The sequence below is a fragment of the Nycticebus coucang genome, chromosome 13, assembly GCF_027406575.1.
Source record: "Nycticebus coucang isolate mNycCou1 chromosome 13, mNycCou1.pri, whole genome shotgun sequence".
In the NCBI taxonomy this organism is placed as follows: Eukaryota; Metazoa; Chordata; class Mammalia; order Primates; family Lorisidae; genus Nycticebus; species Nycticebus coucang.
This window is the reverse complement of record NC_069792.1, coordinates 94,729,957-94,740,060: the sequence shown is the minus strand read 5'-3', so window position 1 is coordinate 94,740,060 and position 10,104 is coordinate 94,729,957. Positions and strand designations below refer to the sequence as shown.

Genomic DNA, 10,104 nt, shown 5'->3' with positions numbered 1-10,104 from the left:
ACTGGCTCCTTCTCACCACTCAGCTCCTTGCAAAGACCTTTCCTGACCACGCATTCCAAAGCCTCATTCCCCTCCCCATATACTCTCTGGACAACATCACCACTTGTTTCTCCCCTCCTCCCATGTCACTTGTGGTTGCTCAGCGTCAGTCATCCCAGATCCTGTGAGAGAAGGACACTCATTTGTTTATCTCCTTCGCCACTGTACCCCCAGAGCCTAGGAGGTGCCTGGCACACCATGGCTCCCGAAAGAAAATAAAGGATTAATGAAGTAAGTTCATGGAATGAATTAAATCTGCCAATTAATTCCATTAATTAATTCTTGCCCTCAATGGATTAATTAATGGAAGGGATTAATGAAAAATCAATGACCATACAGTGACTACTAAGCCCTGGGTCTCTGCTTTTCTCCCCACTGAGTCTGGCCTCTCAGTGGACAGCTGACAGCTGATGGCAGCAGGGATTTCCTGTTTATACAGAGAACAGGCATAAGAATTTAGCTTATGGAAAAGGGCTCCAGCTCACCCATACTGTTTTAACTCATATCTAGTCCTTCATTTATTCTATATTTGTGGAATACCCACTCTTTGCCAGGTACTTGAACTTGTACCCTGAGGTAGCCCACGGTTCTGGAATGGAGGTCATTAAACAAGCCGTAACAACATGCTGGACAGTGCAGTACAGTGTGCCGGGGAAGTGGGCAGGAGGTGTTAGGTTAGGCAGATAGCAAGGGACCTCTGAGACTCTCCTAAGGACAAAGTGGGTGCTTTGCTGTGGTGCTGCCTTGAACAATTTCTCCACCTGGGAAGAAGGACAAGAGTGGGGCTCCACCTTAACCCTGTCCCCAGTAACAGCTACAGGGGGGAAGGAGGAACACCCCATGGGCCAGGAAGCTAAGGTGTGATGGGATTTGGGAAGTGACTCAGATTAGAGTAACCTAAGGCTAAGTATCTCGTTGTTAACTGTCTACTGTTCCATGGTGATGTCTGAACCATGAGGAAGGCCCAGTCCACATGGCATGAAACAGGACCCAGACCAGTCCCAGAGACTTTTTGTGTTGCAACAAGGGGGCCCGTTTGTTGTCTATCGCAAACGTATCTTGTTCTTGCTCTGCAAGCCTGTCTTTCTCTTCCTCTATGACAGCGGTACCCCTTCCTAAGTTCTTTTTTTTTTTTTTGGTTGCAGTTCAGCCGGGGCTGGGCTTGAACCCACCACCCTCGGTATATGGGGCCGGCGCCTTACCAACTGAGCCACAGGCGCCGCCCCGGTACCCCTTCCTAATGCCAAGGCCCTTTAATACAGTTCCTGTGGTCGCACTCCAACTTTGTTTCATGCTTGTCTTGCTTTGGTGGGTCTGGTCATTTTTTGGACAAAAGCACACCAAAAACCAAGAACACAGTCACCTCCTGAGCCCTACAGGACACTAACCTCAACTCGCCAGTTTGAAAAAGGCTTGTCTGAATTGGTGGCTTCCAAGCAGACTCTTGGAGGGGAACCTGCAGGGGCCGATGGGGCCTGTTTTATCAAGTGACAGAACAGTGCGGTACTGTGAAGAACTTGCAGAGGTGTAGCTGGGGCAGGGCCCAAGGTGGAAAGTCAGTGGTTCTCAACCTTCCTAATACCGCGACTCTTTAATACAGTTCCTGTGGGTTGCGATCCACAGGTTGAGAACCGCTGCACTAAGTGGAGAGGGAGCACGGTCACTTGGGCCCTCCAGGGCCATGAGGACAGGCTTGCACTTCACTCAGTCAGTGAAGGGAGGGGATGAACCCCCTTGGAGGCCCTGGCAATTCCACCTCTGCAAGGGCAAGGAGGGCAGGTCTCTCCCCAGGGAGGGCTTCAGCAGGGGCCATAACAGGTAGTAATAACACACAGGGAGTGGGGGGGACTAGCAGGTTCTGGGGATGTGGAATTTTCAATGCTAAAGCTGGAAAGTCTCAGACCAGCTGAGAGCACTTGGTCACCCTACCAGCAAGGCTGCTATTTGACCCGTACACACAGGTGTAGTCACAGTGATTATTCCGATAATGAAACATTTACAGACTTAGTGGCTTAGTAAATAGCAGCTTTCCTGTGTCCCTATTTGGTGTCCCCACACTCTTGCCAACACAGCCTACTGGCCCAAACCGCTGAGGACTTCCTTTCTCTGATCCTGAAATTAAAGGAGTAGCCCCTGGCACAGTAGGGACACTTTTCCTAATTAGTCAGTGTCCCTGCTATACCTACTGACAAATGTCACCTTGGTTCCCCTTGTTTCATCACCCTTCCTTCTGCTATGCCTTCCCTGGACTTGGAGCTCCCTGTATCTCTCTGCCTCTCAGGATGCCACCTAAAAATTTGCAGGGCTGCTACCAGCTATCCCTGGCTTTGGGATAGGGGTGTGGCAGCCCGAGATGGCGAACTGAAGCACAGTCCTGGAGTTTTCCACATGTCCTTCCTCTGGAGCTCTCGTACAGAGACAACACCTGAGCCTATCTGTAGAAACAGGTGTAAGATCCCTCACCAAGAGATGCCCACCGAAGGCCGCCCCCAACTCCCAAGAATGGAAATAATAAACAGTCAAATTGTATAATAAAAGCAGCCCCATAGGTTTTATCCACTTGGATAGCTTGATGCAGTGTGCTAAAAAAAGTATTGTCACCTATTTTGTACAAGATTCTGTTCTTCCACATTGGCAATATTTGAGATTTCCACCGCGACTTATTTTTCAAGTTCACCGATTTCCCCTCAGCTGTTTCAGAAGTTCTGGGCCAGTTACTGTGGATTTCATCATTGTGTTTTTGACCAGGGGTTTGGTTGTTTAGCCTCTGTTACAGGTTGAAATATGCATTTGCCGAGCTGTTCCTTGTGCATGAGGTTAGAGAGGTGACTGATCCCAGAGGGCCAAGCACTCAGCACAGAGAAGGGGCCATCAAGGCGTCTTCAGATTGGGTTGAGTTAAGGGGAGGCTTTGGCAGGAGACCAGCAGGGTGAGAGCAGAGTTAAGTCTGGACATTTATTCCTCAGTCTCCTTCTCCAAGTCATAGGGGGTTGGTGGTAGGTCCTGGTGAAGGGGAACTTTTCTGAACAGGCACTCTCCTGGTTCCAGGTCCCAGTATGCACTCCTCCTCTGCCCCTTCAGGCCAACCATTGGGGGTGTGGGGCATCCACACCTGTGTAAAGAGCCCATTTATGAAACACTCCACAAATCTCCCAGTTTGAGGGTTCCAGCTGCTTCCTCTGCTGCTAAGGTGGCTGCCGAGCGTGTGATGAGGGGCTGCTACCCTCTGTCAGAGCGTAGGGAACGTCTACAGAGCTACCTGCAGGGGGACGGCCAGTCAGCTCAACCAGAATCCCTGTGACTCCAAGGCCCACTGAACAGCGCTCATGTGTGTTCCTCAAAGGTTGTGGCTTAGTTTTCTATGTCTGAAATAACAAATACCACGGACTGGGTGGCTCCAGCAACTGAAATGCATTTCCTCACCGTTCCAATGGCTGGAAGTTCAAGGTCAAAGTGTTGACAGGGCTGGTTTCATTCTGAGGCCTCCCTTGAAGAAGGTGGCTTGTAGATGGCCACCTTTTCTCTGTGTGTTCACAAGGTCTTCGCTCCAGGTGTGTCTTTGTCCTAATCACCTCCTTGTATAAGGATGCCAGGACTGTTGATTTAGGGTCCACTCCTCTAACACCATTTTTACCTTAATTTATCCTTTACAGGGCTTGTCTCCAAATGCAGTCACATTCAGAAGTACTTGGGGGTCAGGGCTTCATCCTATGAAAGCGGAGACACAGCTCAGTCAGTAATAGGCTGTACGCCCTATAAAGGCTCAAGGCCAGGCAGTATCCTTTGCAGCTCTTTTCTCAGGGGCCTGATTCCTGCTGTGTCTGTCAATGCTTGTGTGATCTTCAGCTATCCTTTCCTATCACCGTGCTTACCTGCACAATGAGAGGGGAGCTCTGGGCATGTCTCAGTCATCCAGAGGCTCACGGGGCCACAGCCTGGCTCTTCTATTCATTTTTGTGCCAGCTGTGCCCCATCTAACTTAGCTACTAACTCAGTGAGGTGAGTTGCTGGTCCTGGGAAGGGAGCTGGCCAGGTGCAGCTGGCACAAGGTCCTCTTTTAACTTTGGAGGGGATCTGGGGGACAACTCCAAACAGCCACCTGAATGATGTTGGCCAAGGAGAGTCATGTTTAAATGCTAGAGGAGAAGCCCATTTTCTTATGTCCTTTTCTCCCTCATGACATCCCTGTGCCTGTCTGTCCCTTCTGCCTGGAGTTCTCTTCCCATGGAACTCCCTGCTTCCCTCGAGGCAATGCCTTCTAGCATCTTCCCTACTGTCAGCTGGGTTGTGTTCCTGAGCTCTTGCCTCTTAGGCATGGCCTGTGGGATTACACTCACCTTCCCAAGCCTTTCTTCCTCTAGTAGGCTGTGAAGCCCAGGAGGACAGGTGCTGTGGCCACACTTGTGCATCTCTAGAGAAGGGGCTGGGCACACAGTCGGAGCTTCATAAATGTTTAACATGGAATGATTGACTGGCCTGACTCCTTTTTCATAGTGAATTCCTCCCAAATTTTATTTAGCTGACATGCTGTCATTTTACTTTCTTCCACCAAATTGTCAGTTCCCTTCCAACCACTTCAACCATGTGGGTTGAGACCATCTGCTGGGGGAGGGCACAGAGGTGAGTCAGCTCCTGGTGCTGGCCTGCAGGGCCATCTGCTTGACAGGGAAGACAGGTGTGTTAACAGGCATGGCACCGTATGTAAGAACTGTGGAAAGGGGCTGTGGCAGCCACTAACTTGCCTGGGAAGTACGAAGAGCTTCAGAGAGCAGGGGAGATTTTGTTTGGGCTTTGAAGGTTGTACAGGAGTCCAGCGGGTGGAGAAATGTGAGGAAGTGTTCCAGACGCATGCGAAAGCTCAGAGTTGTAAAAGGCCTGCGATCTCAGAGAAACTGCGAGCTGTCGCGTGAAGCACAGCTTGTCCTCTTTGAGATGAAACATGTGCATGTGCTAGAAACCACTGGGGATTCTTTGAAGATGGGGAATCTGCTCCCTCTTTCTTGCAGCAGTGATTGAGGCCAGGCAGAGGAAAAGTAGCTGACCATGTCATGTGGGCACTGGACATTCCACAGCATGTGGACCAAGGCCTCTGTGCAAACAGCTGGGATCCATGGTGGGACACCTGGGGGGCAGAATAGAGGGCAGCAGAGTGAGAGGCTGGGCAGCTGGATCACAGCCCTGCAGGAACAAGGCTTTCCTCCTTGCAGCTGCACGCTCACTCCACACTTCTGGCTAAACAGGCCTGGGGCAGCTCCTCTCCTGTCTGCCCACCTTTCTCACTGCCCCACTGGTGGACAGCTAAAGAACAGCTTCTCTCCGCCTAGTCTACTGGAGCTTATTCCCCAGACACGTGGATGATGGAGGGACAGAAGCCCTGGGCACTCAACGGGGCCTTGTTTACAGGTCACTGTCATCTGCGTGGCCGCACGACAGTCACTTATCCCTATCAGTTCTCTCATCTTTACCGTGAGGCTTCTTATTCATGTGCTCCCTATCCTATAGGATGGTGGGAAGGATGTGCAAGATGAAAGGACTTAGATCTAGAAGGCTGGGCCCATGCCATCATTATTGTTTATTTTATTCCATTCAATTTCCACCCACTTTGGCAGTAGCAAGAGGATCCATGCCCCAAGCAGCCACCTGTGATGGTCATATTTTCAAGGCCCCAAACAGTGGATATGGTCTGATAGTTGCACAGGTGTACTCAGAGCAGAACGGAATATTTGACCTTGGAATTCATCTGGAAAATGCCTGTTCCTGCCAACTCCAGTGTTTTAGGCATGACTCCTTCTAGTGGTCAGGCCCTGCCTGGGTTGTCTTTTTTGGCACTGTTTGCTTCTGTTGCTTCCTACTTTCAAAGAGGCCTCCTAGCCTATCTTCCCTGAGCCACATTCTAACCACACTTTGGACTTTGGCCAATCTTTTCCTTTTTTCTTCAGTAAACTTTCTTGGAGTCCATCCAAAGGTCTTTGTCATTCCCCTTTTGCTTCTGGGGAAATATGCTTAAGACCACATCCTTCCCTGGAGGGACACAGTTAACTCTCAAAACCCTCCCTGAAATTGAAATCCTAGCTTCTCACAAGCAAAGTTACAGCAGTTAAGGTTGTACAGGAGTCCAGCCAGCAAAGCCTAGTGGCTTAAATCAACAGGCTATATTTTATAATTCTGTGGGGTGACCGAGTTCCACAGGGTCATTCTTTTGTGCCACACAGCATAGCCAAGACCACCCACGTGGCTGCACTGGCTGGAGAACTGCTATGACTTGAGTTCTCTTATCCTCTCTTTGGTAGCTTAGCTTGAGCTTCCTCACAGCATGGAGGCTGGACCAGAGGCAGTGTTCCAAGAGGGCAAGACCCATTGCGCAACATGTGCAAGTGTTTATCAAGCCTCTGCTTGTATCATGCTTGTGTCCCTTGGCTTAAAGCAAGTCACCTGGCCAAACCCATAGTTGGTGTCAGAGAGAATTGTGCTAGAGAGATTACATAAAGACAAGTTCAAGGCCACCACTGTACAGACTACCCAGGTACCCTTCCTTTTTGTTGATAGAATAATTCTATCTGCCCAATTTTACAAGAGCAGCTGAGACAATGAACATTTGCCTCACCCAAGTGTCTGCTTGATTTAGGTAAAGCCACTTTCATTTTTTTCCGTTTCACAACTTCCTCTTCTCTTCTGCTCCTAAAAGGGACCCAGCACTAATTACCAAAAACACTCCAAAGATGTCTCGCGCATTTGCAGCTGAAGTGATGGTTTGTATTGTGAACTGCCTTGCAAGTTTTTTAATGCCTGTATGACTGAGAAATTTCAAACTGGTATTATAATCATGGCTTTTGTCTTTGTACGATTATCCCCCACCTCTGATTTTATTATCGTATGCCTTCAGGCTTATTATTTTAGAGGTCACCTATATGTATTCTTTATTAAAACCTGCTTTCAAGAAAGCATTTTAGAAAATTATGTAAATTGTTTCGAAGTAAATGCAAATTGTTCTAAAGCTGTTAGATATAATTATAAAATTATTGACACAAATATATTCAGTGATGCAAACTGTCGTATTTTTTGTGTATCTAAATGACATTTTAGGGTAGCAAGTTTATTAACACAAATTCCTTCACATGTTGGCCTTGAGAGTCAGCCACTATCTCTAGGAAGCATCACTGAAGCAGGATGCTACCACCTACCACAATTTTGAGTGATTTACATTTGATTACACAAGTGCTTCTTCATTAATTGAAAACATTTTGAAATACTACTGGTAAATGTAAAGAATAAAGACGTTTGCTGACTGAAAATGGGCAAACCACAAAAGAGCCAGCTGTGGATTCATCAATTCAGTTATAAACCTGGATTCCCCACAGAAAGGGATCCAAAGTCATGTCCATCTGCCTATAAACCCAGGACACTTTTCAGTAACAGTAGGTGTTAAGTGACTCGTTTGAGTGATAAATGGGTAGGAGGAAGAAAGTACAATGCGAATAATGGAAAAAATCAGTTTCCAAATAATTAACCCAGGATCACCACCCCAATCCACAATTTCATTTTTTAATTTGACTTTAATATTTTGTGGTAATTGGATTTTGAGACAAATTTTAAATTGCTTTATTTCCAAAATTCATTTTGGTCACAACATCCAGGAGCAATCCATCTACTAATCGATAAATAACATTTAAATGCTGGTGCAAGAAAAGCAACCCAGCACAAAACCAATATTGTCAGCAACCCAGAACAACTCTCATTTCCTGAGAGGAATCGATTCACAGTAAAATAGATTATTGTACATATTTATAGTTCTAAAATGAAAAGCTTACCAGCACAGCTTTTTGAACAGTTCACTTCCAAATAAAAGATTGTGATAGAACTCACCTGCCCATCTTGTGGGCAGGAGACTGTGGCCACGACTCTGCCACTATCTTGGAACTGGCTCTTTTGAAAGTGTGGTGGGTAGTATGGGCACATCCCGGGTGGTAAAGTGGGAAGAGCACCCAGTGTGGGGAGCTGAGCTGCACACCCGGCTTTTCACTGGCTTGCTGTGTGATCTCAGAAAGCCATTGAGTCTCACTGAACATTCCTTTTTCCTATGTGGAGAAGAATAATCCCATCTGCCCAATTTAATCTCCCAGGTTGGGAGGATGAAATGAAGGGGGCAGGGAGGAGATACTGTTGTACATATATTTAATGAACTGGGTAAACTTGGGGCCTTATAAATGGTTCCTAATTTCCCAGGATTAAGGAGCATGAAGGGCTCCTGAGAAATGAGATGAGTCACCCCCAAAGCTCAATGCTCACAGCAGTTTTACTACTAAAAAATAAGTTATAATAGAAATAAACACGTTCAATCTGTAATATAGTGGGCGCTGAGAAAGATGAAAAAGGCCTGTATCTTAGAATGGGTATAGGCGAAACTTACTAAATACAGAATACAAATGTCTACATACAATAACTAAGAAAATGCCATGAAGGCTACGTTGAACAGTTTGATAAGAATATTTCAGATTGTATATGAAACCAGTACATTGTACCCCTTAATTTCACTAATGTACACAGCTGTGATTTAACAATAAAAAAAAAAAGAAGAAGAAAAAGAAAAAGACCTGTAAGGACTCTCTGCTAAAGCAGCTCAGGGTCTAGTGGAGTAGAGCTGTGCAAACAAGAGAAGCGGGCAGCGAGCAAGGCAAGTGACACACACAAAGCACGACCTTCAGGGCTGCCCAAAGAGAATGTCATCACGTTGAGCACCAACAAGTGGGGTTATTCCAGGAAAAGACTCAGAACAGGCAAACACCAGCATTTCAGGGGAACCATAAAAATACATCAGTGTTTCCCAGACTTCAGTCACTTAAGTCTGCTTTGACTTTTTTTTTCCATACTGCTACCATTTGACGATTTTTTAAAAAAATGTGAATAAACTATTTAAAAAGAAAACTTTATATTACTATCATAAATGACAAAGTTATCACTTATAAATAGAAAAGAACCTTAAAACACAGGCAATACAAACTCTTTATTCAACAAATGACTGTCAGGCTTAGTTTTAGTTCCTGGGGCGAAAGGGGGTGACCAGGACCGACAGAAGTAAGGGATCGAGACAAATTAAGGTCAGATAGTAGAATATGAAACAACTTAGGAGGGTTACTTTAGACAGGGTGGTGGTGGCGCTTGAAGATGTTATCTGAGCTGAGAACTAAAGCGAAGTGTTGGCGCTAACCACCTCAACATCAAAAAACGAAAACAAGGTCATTAAATTTCAGCCAAACAGAAGCAGAGGGATGAGCAAGTGTTAGCGAGGCGAGCTCGCACCCAACTGAGACTTGGCTACAGGAAAGGAGACGGGAAGGCTAGGAAGTCGCTTGCTCACGCGTGACTCTAGGTGGTTCAGTGCTCTCTGCACCGACCCAAATCCAGCCGGTGCCCCGGAGGAAGGCGTCCCCCGCCTGGGTAGCACCGTAACCTCCTAGTGGGATGCAAGTCGTATCCACTCCGAATGACGAACTAGCAAAGTGACAGCGAGCAAAGTTAATTCACGGCCTCACATCAGTTCCCGGTCGAACAGGCAGACAAGCCCGGCACTCGCCATCTACGTCCTGCCCAGGGGCTCCACACCCCGCGAGTCTAAGGGCGGACGGAGGCTGGGCACTGGCCAGGAGGCGCCCGGTACCGACATCCGTATTGTCGGCTTCCCGGGAGCCCCTCCCCGGCGCGGCTCAAAACGCGGAGCCGCGGAATCGGCGGAGCGGGATACAAAACCCAGCCTCCGGCCGCGAGCATGCGCGCGAGCCATCCCCGCCGGGCCGCGCTCGGCGCCAGGGGAGGGTCACCCGGGCGGACGTGCGCTGCGCAGGCGTCTGCGCCCCGTGGGGAGGAGGGCGAAGACTCCATCCGCCATGTTGGATGCCGCAGATTCGCCATAACTTCGCCGGCTCTTTTCTTAAAAAAATAAAAATAAAAAGCGAAGCGTCGGTGGAGCGCCCCGCCTTCTCGGCCGGCACGGGAGGGGGCACGGAAGAGCCCTAGGCTTTTTTTTCCTCCGCGGTGGGGGCGTTGCCATGGAGACGCGGGCGGCAGGTG

The 10,104-nt window shown here is 48.0% G+C and overlaps 1 protein-coding gene across 4 annotated transcripts in view; it reads left to right on the top strand.

The window, feature by feature from the left end:
* The first annotated feature begins 9,010 nt into the window (after positions 1–9,010).
* Positions 9,011–10,104, top strand: part of ZFAT (zinc finger and AT-hook domain containing) — a 207,245-nt gene continuing 206,151 nt past the window's right edge. For all 4 annotated transcript variants that reach the window (XM_053559219.1, XM_053559218.1, XM_053559220.1 and 1 more), the window contains exon 1: positions 9,011–10,101. In XM_053559219.1, coding sequence (XP_053415194.1) covers positions 10,083–10,101 — 19 coding nt within the window. In that variant the 5' untranslated portion in view covers positions 9,011–10,082. The remainder of the gene's footprint in view (positions 10,102–10,104) is intronic.